Source organism: Somniosus microcephalus, chromosome 16, assembly GCF_052327205.1.
Source record: "Somniosus microcephalus isolate GS21.2 chromosome 16, FLI_Smic_1.0, whole genome shotgun sequence".
Classification (NCBI taxonomy): Eukaryota; Metazoa; Chordata; class Chondrichthyes; order Squaliformes; family Somniosidae; genus Somniosus; species Somniosus microcephalus.
Genome location: NC_141002.1, coordinates 66,966,415 through 66,985,893, shown reverse-complemented (window position 1 = coordinate 66,985,893; position 19,479 = coordinate 66,966,415). Strand labels below are relative to the sequence as shown.

General features: G+C 39.6%; 1 protein-coding gene across 3 annotated transcripts in view; it reads left to right on the top strand.

Moving 5' to 3' along the window:
• Positions 1-62: 62 nt before the first annotated feature.
• cttnbp2 (cortactin binding protein 2) overlaps positions 63-19,479 on the top strand; it is a 158,985-nt gene continuing 139,568 nt past the window's right edge. For all 3 annotated transcript variants that reach the window (XM_086009190.1, XM_086009191.1, XM_086009188.1), the window contains exons 1-2: positions 63-228; positions 1,125-1,232. In XM_086009190.1, coding sequence (XP_085865316.1) covers positions 154-228; positions 1,125-1,232 — 183 coding nt within the window. In that variant the 5' untranslated portion in view covers positions 63-153. The remainder of the gene's footprint in view (positions 229-1,124; positions 1,233-19,479) is intronic.

Below are 19,479 nucleotides of genomic sequence, written 5' to 3'. Positions count from 1 at the left end.
AGCCTCACATTCTCTGGGTTGTCTTGTGCTAGTCTCTCTGGGCTGGCTGTTTAATGGGCTGGCGGTGGGTGGGGGTTTATTTTGCTGGTGCTCACTCTGCCCCCTCTGTCTCTCTCTCTGCTCCGTCTCCCCGGCTTTCTCTCACAAGGCAAGATGGCGACCGAGAGTGAGCTGCGGCCGGACAGCGGCGACCCCCCGTCCGAGGAACGACCCCCGAACAGCGGCCAGGTAAAAGTCCAGTCAGCAGCCCCCGCCGCGCCGATGGGGATATCTTTTTCTTTGAATTAAATAAAGACATTGTGCGTGGAATGTAGCCGCCCTCGCTGGATACAATGTATCCATTCCCTGTGCAAGTTCTTGCTGGAAGCGCCTCTGCATGACCGCCGGTTTTATCCTTGTTTCGGTCTCCTTCAAAATGTGATTTTCCCCCCCAACTTGTATATTCATTTCTTGTCGGTTCCCCTTCTTCGGAGTGTATTTTAAAAGGCACGGTTTTGGTTTGTCACATTCAGTGCAGTTGCTGAGATTCTGTTTTTTGTTTCTTTTTAAGGTGGTTAAGCGGCACATTTGGAAATTCAAAATCCACTTAATACATTTTTTTAAATCCGCCCACACACCGAGGTTCTGCTGGCCCGCAACACTTTGTTTCCCCTGAAACAAAACCCCGAGGATTGCTTTCATGCAACTGAAATCCGAGCCGGTACCTCTGTGTCATTTATCTTGTACAAGTTCACTAAGTCAAAGCTCGATCATATCGAAGATATTATTTTCCCAAACAGTATTTGCCTTTTATATTGTATTATTATAATTGAGGTTTAATTGTGATTGATAGGAACATTCAGCTACCTCAAAGCTTAAGGTAGAAAAATCGAGACTGTCTACCTTAAGTAATTGATTTTTTAATATCTTAATATATCTGGGGTATTTATTTTACACAGCATGCACAATGATTGCAGATTGTTTACGGTCTTTTAATTTGAATATTTAATTAATTAACATTGCCAATGTTGCAAATCATATTTCATGTCATTTGAACCCAATACTTGACCTATTTGTGTGAATCTTTGTCCTTTCAAACTTGACATGTGTTTGTAAATATGTATACATTTGTTACTGTGTTATAGAAGTCTGAATTTGACATGGACAATCTCAGTAAACCAGAACTACTGACCCTTCTCAGCATCCTCGAAGGGGAACTGGAAGCCAGGGATCTGGTGATAGAAACCTTACGGGTAAGTGATAGGCTTTCCCTTTTTTAACTGATGGATTTTTCCCTATTTATAGCGCTTGATACAAATGCATGATAAACATGTTTTCTACAGGCGCTTCATTTAAAAAAAAACACAGGATACTGTTGGAATTTTCCAGCTAGGAATATTCAAATTGGCAAACAATAAGTTGACAGATATTAGCCGTTTCAGTGACTTCCTCTCTCACACTGGTGCTATATAGTAAAGCAATGCTGTCATCATTACACTATGCAGCAATTCTGTTTGCTTTACTGTACCACTTGATGATGTCAGGGTTAAATACTTTCTGGAAGGTTTACAGTTAAGCTGCACGCCTACAAATCAAAAGTGCTGCACTGATTTCACAAGTGTGGCAGAATCAAAACTCAAGAAGGCTGTGGGTGCAGATGAATTATTTTATATTAGTAGGACCAGTTGATAAAGCTGTTAAAATCTGTGGGATTCTTGGTTTTATAAGCAAGGAAATAAAGTGTAACACTAAAGTGGAGTGCTAAACCAATACAAATCATTGATTAGGCTGCAGTTACGAACATAAGAACAGGAGTAGGCCATTTAGCCCCTCGACCCTGTTCCGCCATGCAATGAGATCATGGCTGATCTGTGACCTAATCCCATATACCTGCCTTTGGCCCATATTCCTTAATACCTTTGGTTAACAAAAATCTATCAATCTCAGACTTAAAATTAACAGTTGACCCAGCATCAATTGCCATTTGCAGAAGAGAGTTCCAAACTTCTACCACCCTTTCTGTGTAGAAGTGTTTCCTAACTTCACTCTTGATAGGCCTGGCTCTACTTTTTAGACTGTGCTCCCCAGTTTTTAGACTATGCCCCCTAGAATATTATTTTTGGTTTTGGGCGTCTACACTAGGAAGGATGTCAAGGCTATGGAGAGGACACAGAAGAGACTTACTAAAATGATACCAGGATGAGGCTTTAGTTATGAGGAGATAGTAAAGAAACAGGAGTCTTTTTATACTAGAGCAGTGAAGGTTAAGAGGAAATCTGATAGTGGTGTTCAAAATTATAATGGGTTTTGATAGGTAAATTGGTGAAAAAGAACTATTTATGCAGGTTGGTGAGACAGAAATTTAAGATCTTCACCAAAAAACAAAGGGAGAGGTTAGGTGCTTTTGTTATGTAGAGGGTTGTTGGGAAATGAAATGCCCTTCTATAAATAGTGCTGGAAGCACCATTCATCACTAGCGTTTAAAAGTGGCTAAATACTTGAAAAAATAATTTGGGTATGGGGAAGGAGCGAGGGAATGGGACGAAGTGAATTGTTTTTTCAGAGAACTGATGCAGGCACAATGAGCTGACTAGCCTTCTGTACTGTAAAATTCTATGATTCTATAAAAAAAATCTTTAATATCAATTCAGGAAAAACAATATTGTGTTTTTTTAAAAGCACCGTAATGTTGGTTTTGAAGTCAATTATGAATCATAGAATTATACAATAAAACAGCACTGTAGGAGGTCATGCGGCCCGTCGAGCTTGTGCCAGCTCTCTGCAAGAGCACTTCAGTTAGTCCCAATCCCCTGCCCTTTCTCAGTAGCCCTGCATTTTTTTTTCCTTTTTTGAAAGCCATGATTAAATCTGCCTCCACCACCCTTTCAGGTCATAACCGCTCATTGTGTTTATAAAAAAAAAAAATGTTTTTCCTCATGTTGCCTTTGAAGATTGTACTTGTCTTGTTAAACAGCCAAGTTATGTAGTACAATCTAGAAAACATTTAAAAGCAAACCTATTAAGTAATAGAATATTGGCCAATACTTGTGAAAAAACTGTCATCATAACTGTATCCTGCCTGCAATACTTTGGTTCTTTCATGATTGCAAAGGTGCTTCAACAATAAGCTACTCTTACTAGTGTGGTGCTTACATTTCTTTAAATTATTTACTGTTACATACCTGATTCAGATTCAATTTAATTTTTTTTTAAATGAGTCGTGATCTATGTTATATATGATGCATCTGTATTTTACTGTGTCTCTTAGTTACAATTTGCCTAGATCAATTTCCTGTAATCAATAAAGCAAGCACTCTCCCCAATTCCTAGATTATAGGACATGGTTGATAAAGTCTCAGTGAAGTGTTTGCTGGCATTCAGGATTGAGCCACTATATAGCCAATGGGGAGATGCACTGCAAGTTGTGTCACAGTTATTCTATATGCTAAGTAGCAAATGCAGTGGAAATTATATTTTGATTAATTTTTACAGTTGATAGTTCTATAAATACAGCTGTTTAAGAAGCCAAGATGGCGATGTTAGTGACCTACATTAAACTGAGCCTCCAAATGTAGGACAACTAAGGTTGTCCTATTTTCATTGCTGCTCCAAAAGTACTTTAATGCTGTGCATTCAAATAAAACTGTTTGCAGTACTGTTTTTTGGCACTAATCTTGTCTTTTGCTATGTAAAAGTGTTTAACTGGTTATTTTTTCAGTTGTACTATAGTATGTTTTGAACATACTTAGCGTAAGAACCTGTTCAGTTTCTGCAGCTTCAAGCATTCTCTTATTTTCCTAAAATAAGTGATTTGTAAGCATCAGATTACAAGTGCCTTCAGTACTTAAATACTTATGTTTATAAGTTTTCCTGTAAACTGTCAGTTCGTCACATGGATGCAACTAGAACTATTCTGTTAGCCACGCCTACATGACAGTTTGAAAGGTCAATAGATAATATTTTTAAATGAATTGTTGGCTTATATTTCATTCTTTAGTTAAGGTTATTACGGTAGAATTGGGGGGGGGGTGTTGGGGAGAGTCCTGTAGCTTTACTGCTTCAACAAACCTAAACATCCACAATATTTGTAACAGTGATGAAGACCACTTTTGACATGTTTTCATTGGAGAAAATTGCTGATGTGCATAATTATACCACAATGTTGTGGTTAAAGAGACTGTCTGTCTGAACTGTTGTCATTAATTTTCAAAATAAGTGTTTATGTCCAAAACTCAGCCTGCTTGCCCATCCCTCCCACCTTGCTGACAGACATTTGGTCCCTGTCCCTCAACACAATTCTCATTCTCTCCTTCAATACCTCCACTGCCTTGTCAACCCAAGCTCTGCAACCCACTTCAGCCTTTGTATTATATTCCGCACCGTGTCTTCTGACTCTGACCACCTGTGCACTCCTCTTTCTGCCCCACCCCTGTCCTACCATCAGTGGCAGGGCCTTCAGCTGCCTAGGCCCTATAATGAGGGACTCCTTCCCCAAAACCCCTCTATCTCTCCACTTCTCTTTCCACCTTTCTGAGCCTTCCTATTCAAACAAGCTTTTAGTCATCCCTCCTCGTCTCCCCCTCTACGGTCCTGTGCCCATTACCTCATATTCTGTGAAGTGTCATGGGACTTTTTCTACGTGATAGCTGCTGTATATTCACGTTGTAATGAATTATGTACTCCAAAGAACGCCATATGGCTATGGACCATTTGGGAATCATATGTTTAAGTATGCACAAACTGGCATATTTAGGAAGGAGATGAAGCAAAGTTAATGTGTCTTAGTTTTATCTGCTTCAGACCAGGAGGCATTTTAATTTAGAACAGTGAAGGGTGCATTTTTATTCAAATTTCTTTTGGGAGGCTAAAAGTCTGTGGTGGTTCAGAGTGACAACTTGCTGCACTGCCTATCCTGAATACATTGGAAACTAAGTTAGGTTGATCAGGGACATAAATGTTCTTGCTGAGTGCCTGATTATCTTGGACATACTTTTTTTTTGAAAGGACTGTTAACTTTGTTCTTGGGAGTGTATTCTTTTGGTTCTGAACATTTTTTGCACTGGTGCTTATCGTACCTACTTGTCGGTAATTCTGAATATGGATTCATTGTTTGCTGACAAATTGCTGAGTGGCAACACATTGGTGAGAACCAATTCAATTCAGACCATTATGTGGGCAGCCTGATCGTTGTTCCGTTGCTGTGCTGTTTCTATATGGGTTCTTTTACAGTGTATATAACTGGCTACTGATGTATGCATTTTGGTTTAAAAAGCTTAACTGAGAATTGGAATAAAAATAGCATGTTTTTGCAATTATTGCTATAGGATTCCTTAAAATAAAAGCTGTTGATAAGAACATGCAGAATACTGTACATTATTCAGTACCCGAAAATTCCCTTGGAGTGTATTGAAGATTACAGATTATAATGAAGAAACATATGCCAGTGAGAGGAATAATTTTCAACTGACATAGTGCAGCTGGATAGTGTCTTTTTTGTGCAAAATTTCATGGTAATAGAATAGGAGAAAGAGAGGGCTGGAGAGCCATGATGTAACTGATTTGTTACCTAAAATTATGCTTCTTGGAATTATTAATCCATTTGTGTAGGGATTCTTTGATTGGAATGTAGTGCTATGTTCATAGAATGAAAGCAGCTAATTGTATCACAGTTAGATAAAGAAATATCTACAGATTATCAATGCATTATTTAAATGTCCTATTAAAGATTCTATACTTAGCACTGAAACTGGGTCACTACTCACTTGTGATTTACAAGGCTATGTGAGTTTACAATTTACAGTTTTCACTCATTATAAACTGATGCTATATTTACCCATCTGTTTTTCTTCCAATCTTTGAGAGAAATTTAAATTTCTGTTTTAGTGAATATTTTCTGCAAAAAGTGAGGGATGTGATTGCTAAGGTCAGAATAGTTTTGTGCTTTTTGGTACTCCATGTTTGCATCCAAGTATTCTCAAGTCCAGTATAATGCAACTCCAATGCACAGTAAAGTTCTGTCTACTATGATCACATTAACTACCTTAACTACAACCTGTAATGGAACAGTACCATCCTGTGGTCTTTCAATGGGATTGTCAAATTATGGACACTAACCATGCCCGCTAGGTCATGGCATAGTCAGGCATATGCAAACAAATACATTTTCAATCTGTGGAGTGGGGGGAGGGAAATCAGTTTTTGAAGCACAAGTTGGTGGTGCAGCAGCTGACTTTCTAGCCCTGAAGGATCTGGCTGGGAAATCAATGCCCATCATTCACTGATCATCTTACTGCTGGTCCTGGCTGCACTTTGTATCTGGTCATTTTGGGACCAGACTCTGTACTGCAAATAGGAATGAATGCCTGGCCTTGCAATAGTCCCAGCATGCAGCACAGAGACCAAATCAGCAATATTGGGTAGAAGCAGCAGCCGGGCTCAATAGTATGAAGCACGTCAAAGAGACAATGCTTCAGGGGGAAGAGTATCTCTGACGGAGTGAGTTTCAGAAAAAGAGAGACATTCCCTAATCTGGAGGAGTATGCCTGTATGAATTGTGGCAAGAGTATTGGCGGAGAGTGCCTCGGATGAGGGAGGAGTGTGAATGTTAATAGTTTTTAAGGAAGTAATGGTCTGGTTGGTCTGTTGAATATTGATAAACCCAAATATCACTTATTTTTCCTATAATGTTTTAGATTTAAAAAAATATCAAATGTGAAATAAGTTCCCACTGCAGGACACAAGCACGTAATCTAAGTTGGCAGTACAATACTGAGGGAGTGCTGAACTCTTAAGGTGGAAGTATATAAAATTAATGGCAAGTTATTATCTAAATGGAGAAAAACTGCAAAGTGCTACAGTACAAAGGGATCTGGGGGTTCTGGTGCATGAAACACAAAGTTAGTATGCAGGTGCAGCAGGTGATCAGGAAGGCCAATGGAATCTTGGCTTTTATTGCAAGGGGGATGGAGTATAAAAACAGGGAAGTCTTGCTGCAGTTATACAGGGTATTGGTGAGGCCACACCTGGAATACTGCGTGCAGTTTTGGTTTCCATATTTAAGAAAAGATATACTTGCTCTCGAGGCGGTTCAGAGAAGGTACACTCGGTTGATTCCGGAGATGAGGGGGTTGACGTATGAGGAAAGGTTGAGTAGGTTGGGACTCTACTCATTGGAGTTCAGAAGAATGAGAGGCGATCTTATCGAAACATATAAGATTGTGAGGGGGCTTGATCAGGTGGATGCGGTGAGGATGTTTCCACTGATGGGTGAGACTAGAACTAGGGGGCATAATCTAAGAATAAGGGGCTGCCCTTTCAAAACTGAGATGAGGAGAAACTTCTTCACTCAGAGGGTAGTAAATCTATGGAATTTGCTACCCCAGAGAGCTGCGGAACCTGCAACATTAAATAAATTTAAAATGGAGATAGACAGTTTCCTAGCAGATAAGGGAATTAGGGGTTACGGGGAGCGGGCAGGGAAGTGGACGTGAGTCTAGATTCGGATCAGCCATGATCCTATTGAATGGCGGAGCAGGCCCGAGGGGCCGTATGGCCTACTCCTGCTCCTACTTAATGGCAGTATTTGAAGAGCAGGGAGTTGTCTCGGTGCCCTGACCAACATTCCTCCCTCAACCAACAATACCAAAACAGATTAACTGGTAACTCATCTCATTTGCTATTTGTGGGACCTTGCTGTGCACAAATTAGCTGCTGTATTTTCCTACATAACAGTGACCGCACTTCAAAAGTAATTCATTTTCTGTGAAGTTTTCCATGGTATGTCCAAAGAAAGTAAAAGGTACTATATAAATGCACTCGTTCTCTTTCATTAAAAAGTGTTTGAAATTAACTAGAAAGCACCACAATTTCAGGGGGTGCCTGCCCCCGAGTCCTACCTAGAAATATGTCACCAATGGGCATGGGTAGCAAGGAGGGGGGAAATAATATGGTGAGCATTTGGAAGGATTATATGCAATTTAAAATTTGCCAGTGGCTCTGCCAATGGGTTTTGGTTGAGCCTGTTTGAACATGTTCAGTATAGGACTCTTGCATCTAACAGCAAGAACAGAGTTTTATCTCATTTGTCTGGAACCAAATTTATCTCCCAGCAATGAAGGGACAATACAATAACTAACTGTGCTACCTGGACCACAGTCTGACTGTATTAGAAGTTTTATTTTAAAGTTTCACTGATGACATCAACTGACGCAGCTGTCAATTTTTGTCTGATAACGTTCCTGTGAAGTGCCTTGGGACATTTTTACTATGTTAAAGGTGCTATATAAATTCAAGTAGTTGTTGTAATGTAAATAAGACACACTGACAACATTAAAAAAAAAAATTGTATTGTGCTTACCTGTGAAGCACTGACATTTATTACTAGTGGATCTCTAGTAGCACTGCTCATAGTAAGTTGGCAGATAGATTATTTTATCAAGACTGGAGTATTCTACCATGGATACACTATTTTATACGCATTAAACAATGTGGTTTACAATAGGAACAGGAGTAGGACGTTCAGCCCCTAGATATTCTGCAATTTAACCAGATCATGGCTTATCTGTACCTCCATTTGCTCACTTTGTTCCTTACCCTTGGTCCTCTTATCTAACAAAAATCCATCGATCTTGGTCTTGAAAATTTCAATTGACCCAACATCTACAGCCTTTTGGGAAGAAGAGTTTCAGATTTCCACTACTTTTTGTGTGAAGTTCTTCCTGATTTCACTGTTGGCTTAGCTCTAATTTTAAGATTGTGCCCCCTTGGTTTGGAATCCCCATCAGAGAAAATAGATCCTCTTTATCTACTCCACTGAATCCATTTGTCATTTTAAACACCTTGATTAGATCACCCCTCATCCTTCTAAACTCAAAGGAATACAAGCCAAGTTTATGCAACCTGTCCTCCATTTATCCCCTTTAATCCCTGGTATTATTCTGGTGAATCTGTGCTGTACACACACCAAGTCAAATATATCTTTCTGGAGGTGCGATGCCCAAAACCAAATACAGCACTCCAGATGGAGTCTGACCAAGGCTCTGTACAATTGAAGCATCACTTTCCCTCCTTTTGTATTCTAACCCCCTTCAGATAAAGGCCAATATACATTTGCATTTTTGATTACTTTTTGTACCCATCCACTAGCTTTTAGTGATTTCTGTGCATGAATATCCAACTCTCTTCACATCTCCACAGTTCCTAGTGTCTCACCATTAAGAACAGATCATAACCTCGGCCCCTATTACTTTTTTACTTATATTTTTTCCACCCCTTTGTTTTGGGTCTTCCTTTCCCCCCCCCCCCCCATTCCTTTTGTTTCTCTCTCCCACCTGGCAGCTGTCTCCTATCCTGCCAGCACACTTCACACCTAATCCCAGCTGTCTTTTGTCTCCACTGGCCTATTACCATCTCGTCTGGTTTCGAATACCTTTTATTGTCTCTTTTACTTCTTTTGTTCGATTGCAGCCCTGCCTTCGATCTATTTTCTTTTCTTTCCAGTTTTGAAGAAGGGTTTCGACCCGAAACGTCAACTCAAATTTCTCTCCACGGATGTTGCCTGACCTGCTGAGTTTTTCCAGCAATTTCTGTTGTTATTTCGGATTTCCAGCATCTGCAGTATTTTGCTATCGTTTTGTATTATAATTTGTCTTCCTTGGATGCAAATTGGATGAAAACTTCCCACTTTGAATTACATTTGCCACAGTTCTGTCTGTCTACCTCCCTTTGTAACTTTCTGCTCCCATCTGCACAATGTGCCTTCTAATTTAGTGTCCTCTACAGACTTGAATATACAACTCTTCCTTCATTCAAGTCATTGATATATATGGTGAAATGCTGAAGTCCCAGTAAAGATCCCTGGGGAACATCACTTGTCACATCCTGCCAAGCAGGGTATGTTTCCATTATCCCCAATCTCTGTCTCCTACCTCTCGACCAATGTCAAACCCATGTTGCAAGACTACCTCTAATCTCTTGTATAAAACCTTATCAAATGCCTCCTCAAAAAAAAAATCAGCCAAATTTCAACTAGCTAAGATGTAGCTGTATGTCACATTAAGGACTCATTCTACTTGCTGTAAATAGTCAAATCTTTGGGTTACTTAGAGGGGAAGTTTCTCTAGATTGGCAGCTGCTTGTAAATCCCAATTCTTCCCAGGGTCAGAAGAATCCAGCAGGAAATGACCGGCTTTCTTTTTAAATACTGTTTTAAAGCATGGCATAGGAATTTGCATTTGCTTTGCCTGAAGTGTGGTAGATGTATTTTGGAACTTCATATATAATAGTGTCATGAGTTTTGAAGTAAAATTTATATTTCCCCCCCCCTGCACCAGGATGTGACTGACATCATGTGACAATTTGCATTGCAAATGTTTTGTTAATTCAGTGCATCTGCAACAAAACATTTGTAAAACTGTTGCAGAGAACTAATTGCTATATACTGTATTTTAAAAACTATAGTTGTTACAGCTAATCAAATTTTAGAGGATGACTGTAATCCTGCCTGCATTTATGATGTACTTTACTCAGCCAGGCTTTTTATTACTATGTAGTACTTCTTGGTAGTGTATGTTCACATTTACAAGCTGAAAGCCCTGTATATACATTTACAAGCTGAAAGCCCTGTATATAATCAGAATGCAGTTCAATTTATGACCTCCTTTAATAGTAAAGGAATTCTTTAACTAATTTGTTTACTTGATGATTGCAAATATGTGGTGGTCGATGTCTTCAGTGTTGGCCTCTTCTTACCCATCAGAAGTTCATTGACCTCTAGTCACGTGCAATAGTTCAGATTATATATAGAAGTCGATTATAACTTGAATGGGTTCTCCGGGGAAGTGGTTTGCTTTCATGTGGCACCTTTCACCAGTTGGCACAGATTGGGCATTTTGATACGGGGAACTAGAACCCTTGCCTACCATACTCTGTAGCCAGGGTGTTACAACATTAGTGGCTCCGTCAGATCTTGTGGGTTTTTTAAAATTTTGAATGTTATAAAATGTGAATCCGATCCCCATTAAGTGTTCGTATTATTGACTGTTCTAAGTTGGAGCCACTGATTTTGTCTTCTGATTGATTTGTGTGCAGGTAATATTTGCAGTCAAAAAATTATAAGCATAATGTGCATTACAGCATTGGAAAATGAGACCACTCGTGTAAGTGTAAGAAGGATGTATTATAGAGAGGAAAAAGGCAGTTTATGTAAATCATTATTGATCATTTGACATGGGTACAATGAGTTCCACAAGAATTTATTTGCTTGTAAAGAGAGCACAGCAGAATTTTCTGACAGTGTAATGAATAATATCTTGAAAATTCAGAAGTTTCACAGTTTTGCAGGAGCTTTAATTTATTATTCGCAGATGAAAGGAGCTTGTTACTAATATGTAAACCACTTTCACCATGGCCATGTCTCCATTCTACATGAATAGATTCTGTTTCGTGCAACCACATCAGGAATTGATATGGAAATAGTCTGCCAGTGAGGTCTGTAGGCAGGATAATTTAAATCAGAAGAATGGCCTACTTTTATTTAAAATCCTGAAGCAGAGGTGTTCTGGTTTCTGGCAGCAAAACAACATTTTGTTGGAGGGGTGGGGAGGGAGGAGAGGGAGAAATTAACTTTGGGTCCAGTCAAATTTGAATGACAACAGAATTGTCTTTCTGAAAACTGAGTACCATTCTCAGCAACATACTTTCAGCATCAAGTGTATGCAGTAAATTCCAAATTAATTAGTCCAGTAGATACTATTAGAATAAAAGATTGTAATCATAATAGCAATATTAGTTTTACAACGTTGTTTGATTTGCAGAGTTACGTTCCCACTCATTGGGAATGGGGAATTAAAAACAGAAGTATGTAGCCAGTAAAATTGTAATAGGAAGTTACAGTTTAATTTTTGCCCAGTTTTAATTTGATCAAAATATAGACAAACTCTTATCCATTCGTTTCTTAAATAATCCTACCATATGATGCAAGCCATAAATAATGGTTCTAATGCCTGCAAGAAAGAGAAATGATAACCTACATTATATTACAGTACCACACTGAATAGCCTTCTCTTGTTCCTGGGCTAAATTCATGTGAATAATGTTGAACTTAAGGACAGAATATTAGCAAATTGTATTGTTTAATCCATGAAGAGTTGCTTTATAAATCCTAGTGATAATCATGTCTGAGCACTACATTGGGATAGATGATCAGTATATTAGCCTATTGAAAGCCCTAGCAAAACTGGTTGTGCTTAAGGGAAAGCAGAAGATGGGGCAGCTTGTACCATCTGATGTGCTGGCAGATAAACCAGCTCTCTGGGGTGTCTGGCACTATATATGGTCATTTCCAAAATATAGGGCATTCAGAATTATGAGGATGTAGCAGGGAGAGAATGAATACTGTGTGATCTGAATTGCATTGTAATATATAATGTCATCTCATTAATCACTTCAGCTTGTCTGCAACAGCAGATGGAACAACAAAAGACTTGGTCTTTATTGACTGAATATTATAACTGCCTCTGTACATGCTGAAGCCAGACAGAATTCCAGTAATTATTGCACCTATGTGGCGCTGCTAATTTTTCTACAATTATTTTAGACCTTTTAATGAAGACTAAATGTTGCTACTTTAGAGTACTTTTCTAATTATGTAACGGTTTATCAGATCTGTAAGCGTATATAATGAATGAAAATTCTGACATGTTGTAATGAAGGTGTTAGTTTGACACACACAACTTTGGTTTTGATTAAAAGCTGCATGAGTGAAGCTGTTTACTATAGGCAAATTCCAGCTGTTTTGAGGGTATTCTTTATTCGAAGTACGTAGTGCAGTTTGCAAGGTACCTGCCTGGAAAATGGCACAGGTACAGCAGTGTAGTGGTTATGTTATTGGACTAGTAATCCAGAAGTCTGGATGAATAATCCAGAGAATTACCATAGCAGTTTCAGAATTTGAATTCCAGATTTTTTTTTAAAAACAGAACTAAAAAGTTTGTATCAGTGTAAGTAACCATGCAGTTGTTGGATTGTCATTAAAAACCCAGCTAGTTCACTAACGATCTTTAGGAAAGGAAACCTGCCATCATTACCCGGTCTGGCCTATATGTGACTCCAGTCCCGTGCCAATGTGGTTGAAACTGCTATCGGGTTCATGAAGGCGGCCCACCACCACCTCAGGGCAACTAGGAATGGGCAATAAATGCCAGCCTTATCAATGATGCCCACTCCCCAAGAATAAATTTTAAAAAAAAAGAAATCTACCCTTGTCAGTTTTGTGCATCTCTAGTAGGTGGTTTATGCAGCATTTTAAGAGACCCGAGAACAAATTGCCTACCAGTCTTAATTCAAGAAATGATAGGTGGCACAAAGGGACTTAAAAGGGGCAGAAAACACATCATTTTTTTCTGCACTGTCATTGTTTCCCAGGAAACAGCACACAACCCATGTATACCTTTAGAGCAGTCTTTTAGATAAATATAAAACTTCTGACAATTCTGTCCTTTTGAGAGTTTTCTATTTCTCTGAAAAAGATTGTGGCTCTGCAAGATGTCATTGGTATGGTCCCATTACTATATTAAGTCTGTTTCAAAAAATTGTGAAGTGAACATTGCACTAAACTTAACTATGACTAAGTATCACCTGTCAAAATGCTTCAACATATCACCCTTCAGAGTTAAGCCAGTTAGTGTAGTGTATCAGGGATGGAAAAGTTTGGAGTGGATTTAAGGACACAAGATCTGATGGTATCAAAACATTCAGGCCCCGAGGAAAAACTTATATAGGTTTGCTTACTAATAACATACTGGCACAGTACTTGCCTTCTACCACAAGAGGATGGATATAATGTAGTGGTAAAAAGTTGAGTAATGTAACTGTAAAATGTATTGTATATTGTGTACTGATCCATTGAATTTCAATATCACTTGATTCGATTTCCTCCTTTCTCCTCCCTAAATAAAGTATATTGGCCAGTGGAAACTTAAATTTCTATAAATGTACAAGTATCTGACGAAGGAGCAGCGCTCCGAAAGCTTGTGATTTCAAATAAAACTATTGGACTATAACCTGGTGTTGTGTGACTTCTTACAAGTATCTATAGACTGCTCTGAGATGAAGCACAATATTATATATTCTATGAATGAGTTTTTACAGATACTGCTGAAAGCTTTAACATTTCAACATTCTTGATGTTTACAATAAATCTGGAATTTAGATGGCTTGCATGCAGAGTATTTTATTTGTCTTAACAAAATCCCAATAGGCTGAATAACCTAGTTAATACCTTAATAGGAAATTGCTGGTAATGTCAGGGGTTTAGTCTGAAATGGTGAATTAAATGGATTGAAATATTCTGTATGCATTAATCCCAATCATTTCTGAAGAACTTCCTCTGGAGAACATGCTTCATTTTAAACAGTCCACTGAATGCAGATTCCTGTATTTTTAATTACATTGTTTTCTTTAACATTTTTAAAATGTTAAAAATGCACAAGATTAGCCTGTAAGCCAGCTAATTTATTTTTGGTAGTTTCTTTCAAGAAGACCTTTATCGTCATTTTCCATCGGACTTGCCTAAAAGGCCACGAGGGCTGTTAACTTGCAGAAATTTGTATATTATTATACTGTCTAGCTGCAGTCAATAGTAACTGATCTGTTTAGGACTGCTATAGGATTCCTGCACCAAATAAGATTTTTACTTTATACTCGAGCAATGATTGATTATTACAGTGATAAAAACAGAAAATGCTGGAAATACTCAGCAGGTCAGGCAGTATCTGTGGACAGAGAAGCAAAGTTAGTGTTTCAGGTCGATGACCTTTCATCAGAACTGGAAAAAGTTAGAGATGTAACAGGTTTTAAGCAAGTACAGAGGCGGGGGAAGGGGAGGAGCAAACAAAAGGGATGGTCTGTGATGAGGTGGAACCAAAGACATTAGGACAGGTGACCAAAAGCTTGATCAAAGAGGTAGATTTTAAGGAGCATCGTAAAGGAGGAGAGGCGGAGAGGTTTAGGGAGGAAATTCCAGAGCTTGGGGACTAGGCAACTGAAGGCGCAGCTGCCAATGGTGGGGAGACTAAAGTGGAGGATTGTCAAGAGGCCAGAATTGGAGGAATGTAGATATGAGTGTTGTAGGGCTGGAAGAGGTTACAGAGATGGGGAGCGGCGAGGCTATTGAGGGATTTGAACACAAGGATGAAAATTTTAAAATCGAGGCGTTGGTGGACCAGAAGCCAATGTAGGCCAGTGAGCACAGGGGTAATGGGTGAATGGGACTTGGTGTGGGCAGCACAGTTTTGGATGAGCTTAAATTTATGGAGGGTGGAAAACGGGAGGCCGTCCAGGAGAGCATTGGAATAGTCCAGTCTGGAGGCAAGAAAAGCATGGATGAGGGTTTCACCAGCAGATGGGCTGATGCAGGGGCGGAGGTGGGTGATATTACAGAGATGGAAGTAGGCAATCTTGATGATGGACAGGATATGGGGTCAGAAGCTCAGCCCAGGGGTAAATAGGATGCTGAGGTTAGGCTGGTTCAACCTGAGATAGTCACCAGGGAGGGGGATAGAATAGGTGGCTAGGGAATTGGTCTTCCCAGTGTTTAATTGGAGGAAATTTTGTCTCATCCTGGACTGGATGTCTGACCAGTAGTCTGTCAACACCAAGACAGTGAATGGGTCGAGAGAAGTAGTAGTAAGAGAGTGCTGGGTTTCGTCAGCATATATGTGGTACCTGATGTGTTTTCGAATGATGTCGCTGAGGGCCAGCATGTAGATGAGAAATCAGAGGAGCCAAGGATCGATCCTTGGAGGGGGGGGGGGGGCGGAGAAGAGAAACTATCCGGCTATGACTCGATAGGCAAGAGTGGAATCAGATGAGTGCAGTCCCACACACTGGACAATGGAGGAGAGGCGTTGGAGGAGGATGGTGTGGTCAGCCGTGTGAAAGGCTACAGACAGGTCAAGAAAGATGACAAGGGATAATGTACCACGGTCACAATCACATAGATTGTCATTTGTGACTTTTCATTATACCTGTTTCAGTGCTGTGGCAGGGGCAGAAACGTGATTGAAGAGGTTCAAACATAGAGTTGTGGGAAAGATGGGCACAGATTTGGGAGGCGACAAATGTTCAAGGGCTTTGGAAAGAGATGGGAAGTTGGAGATGGTAGGTTGGAAGGACAGAGGGGTCAAGGATGTTTTTTTGAGGGGGGGTGGTGGTGATGGCAGATTTGAAAAGGAGAGGGGCAATAACTGAGGAGATTGGGAACCGTTTGCAATATCAGATAGCATGGGGGCCAGGCAAGAAAGTTGGGTGGTCTGCAGTTCAGTGGGAATAATGCTGAGAGAGCAGGAGGTGGGTCTCTTGGGCAAAATCATTGTCATATGTGTTAAGTATGTGTATTGTATTGAACAATTAACACAAAGACTTAAATGTATAACTCGAACAGGTCTTTACTGGTTGGAGGTAGGGACTATACATAGGTCTTTACTTCATGCCCACAGGCGGGAACTGAGGGGGATCAGTACCCACAGTACTATTTATACCCCTATGGCCAGGAGTGGTACTGCGTATCACTACGCCCAACAAGTAGTGCAGTCCTGTCCATAGGTTCAAAGTAGCACACATATTACATACACAACATTCCTCCCTTCCTAGCTTTACAGTCATCTCCCCATTTAACATAACGTAATAACATATATACATATATAACTTCAGGTTTACATAACAGAATAACATAGATACATAGATAACTTCATGTCAAAAACAGATCACAGATTCAGTCTCTGCGGAAAACAGTTCACAGATTCAATCTCTGTGGTGGAGTCGGTTCACGTTGCTAGAGTGACTCATTCAATAGTCCTTCCATGGATTTAACAGTTTGAACTTCCGAACTGAATTGGCTCCGTTCGGAGGGACCACGTGTGTGATCTGGTAGAGGTGATAATGGTTCAGATGGGTCATCTTCTGTTTTTACTTTTCCTTTTCTGCTTCTTGGAGACTCTCTGGGCTCCATTGTCAGCTGCCACAGCTGCCAGCTGCATGCGCAGTTCCTCCTTCTCTTCCTCCTGTTTCCGTCGTAGAGCCAGCACTACGCCCAACAAGTAGTGCAGTCCTGTCCATAGGTTCAAAGTAGCACACATATTACATACACAACAATATGATAAATCATATATCCTGGCAATGTGCAGCTCTTCTAACGAGTACTCCTTAGTACAATATTTATACCTCAGTGCAATCCAGTTATTGTGTCCAACACCACAAAGTGAGCTCCCCTTTACAAAACAACCTTTAACTTTGACTCAGCTGCAACCAATGATGTTGTAAATGTTACTCCATTAAAAGTAAAAGCTTGTTTCTTGTAATCAGATTGGAGACCCATTTTAGAGAACTAGGGAAGTTACAAAATTGGCACCAGGTACTCAACACACTTTGTCTACCTTGTATCTAAAACTTGGATATCTAAAAAGGAGGGTGTATAATGGTTTAAATAATGTCCTTTTACTACTGGGACACAAGTTTGATTCAGCATAGAGTCTATTACACACAACCTCCCCAAACTCAACCTGAGTCGACCAGAATAGCTGATGTGGGAAATAAAAGTTACAAAAATCTACCCTGGCCGAGCCATGTGATATAATGGTCCAAAATTTGCTGCCAAAATAACAGCGAGTTTAATGCGCTTGTCATTATTAATGTGTAAATCATCCAGCAATTTGTGGCGAGGAAGAGATACCCCGTTAATTGCAAATCGCCACAAGTTGCTGGATGATGTGCACCACTCTGCCATTAACCTTGCGGAAACGGCAGCTCGCTGTCAACCTCCCTGCAAGCTTTGAAGTTGCTGAATTAGCGCATTATTTGACCATTAACCTTGCCGTAGAAAGTTAGGGCTGTAAGTAAGTATCTTTTGAATGAGGAGATTTATGGTCCTGCATCAACCTCTCTGGCCTAAAAAGGGAACAATTTAAACTGTGGAGTCTCATTCCAACAGGTAGTAAATTATTGTTGGAGATTTGTAAAATTAAAATTTTTAAATGTATTTTATTTTTTCTTACTTTTCCTTTCTGTCTCTGTCTCTCTTCTCACATTACAACAGTGACTCCATTTCAAAAGTACTTCATTGGCTGTAAAGCGCTTTGAGACATCTGGTGTTCGTGAAAGGTGCTTATATAAATGCAAGTCTTTTTCTTTTTCTTAACCCAATTTTTCTTTCCCTCTTTATTTCTCTTTTCTGTACCTGATTTGACTCTTAATTCATCCTCCTTCTCCATCATTCCCTTGTTTCTTTCTCAATCCTTAAATCTCATTGATTAAGGAGATAGACTGTTGGTACTGTCACTCACTAAGGTCCCAGATGCACCATTGCCTTCCAGCAACTTAAAGGGCAAAAATATTTTGAGCTGAAGGGTGAGGGGAAAAAGTCGAACTAACAGGGCATCCTGCGAGATGCCCCATTCCTTCAAAATCTGGGCCTTTAATTATCTCCGTGTGATGCCAGTTAGTTAAGTCATGAGTAGAGATGTTTTATGTCATATGACTGGTCAGGGTATATTATTGGATGTATCCAATTGAAAAATGTGTTTGTGTCATTTTATAGCCCAGGAGGGTCAGGTGTAGTAACTAAGATGGGTTACAAGTGGAAATGTCACACCAGTGCAGGGTGGTCAGAGGGATCCTCTGCTTGGGTGGAGCTTTATTCTGCATCTAATCTGACACGTGGATGCTCAATGCTGACTCCATGAGTGTAAAAAAAAAAAAAATTCTATTCCCTAAGACTACCAGTGCTGCACTTGAACACTAAATTCAGCAAAATAAATAAACTGGCAAACCCTACCCAAATCTACTCGATCAGCTCATTTTCTCTCCATTCATTGCACATCATGAATATTTCTGGAGGACAATTGCATGTTTGATTTAGATTGACACAATAAATGTTTTGTATTTAGCACGTGGATTTTTTGGGGGAAAAATGCCTGACCAATAAGTGTAGCCAATTTGTTCTTATAAAGACTTGCATTGTATTTTCAATGCTTTATTGATGGAAATTCACTTCAGCATTTGTACTATTCTTCTGAAATTCTGTGTTTCTTTTGCTTTAAATGCCCACTCATGCCCTCCCCCCTATTTGTCAACATTCCTGACTAACTTGTGTAGCTTGCTCAGCGATCGGCTCAAACTGCTTTTGAATGTATTTTGCTAAGATCTTGTCTCGAAGGTGACTTGAGTAACTATCAATGTATTAAACTATCTCAATCTAAAGGCAGCAGTCTAGTAGAAAATGTATTTATGTAGTGTTGTCAGGAAAATAGTTAGTACTCTTTCAATAGTGGGGAAATAAAACACTGTAGCAATTATATTTGTTTTATCTTGTAATTATGCTGCATTTGGCATGATCAGTAGGCCAGATCATGCTTGATTTAGTTGGGGAGTTGTCACAAATGCTAACTCTTTGCACAGATGGTAGATTGCAGTGAATCTCAAGGGCAGGTGTTGTGAATGCAATGA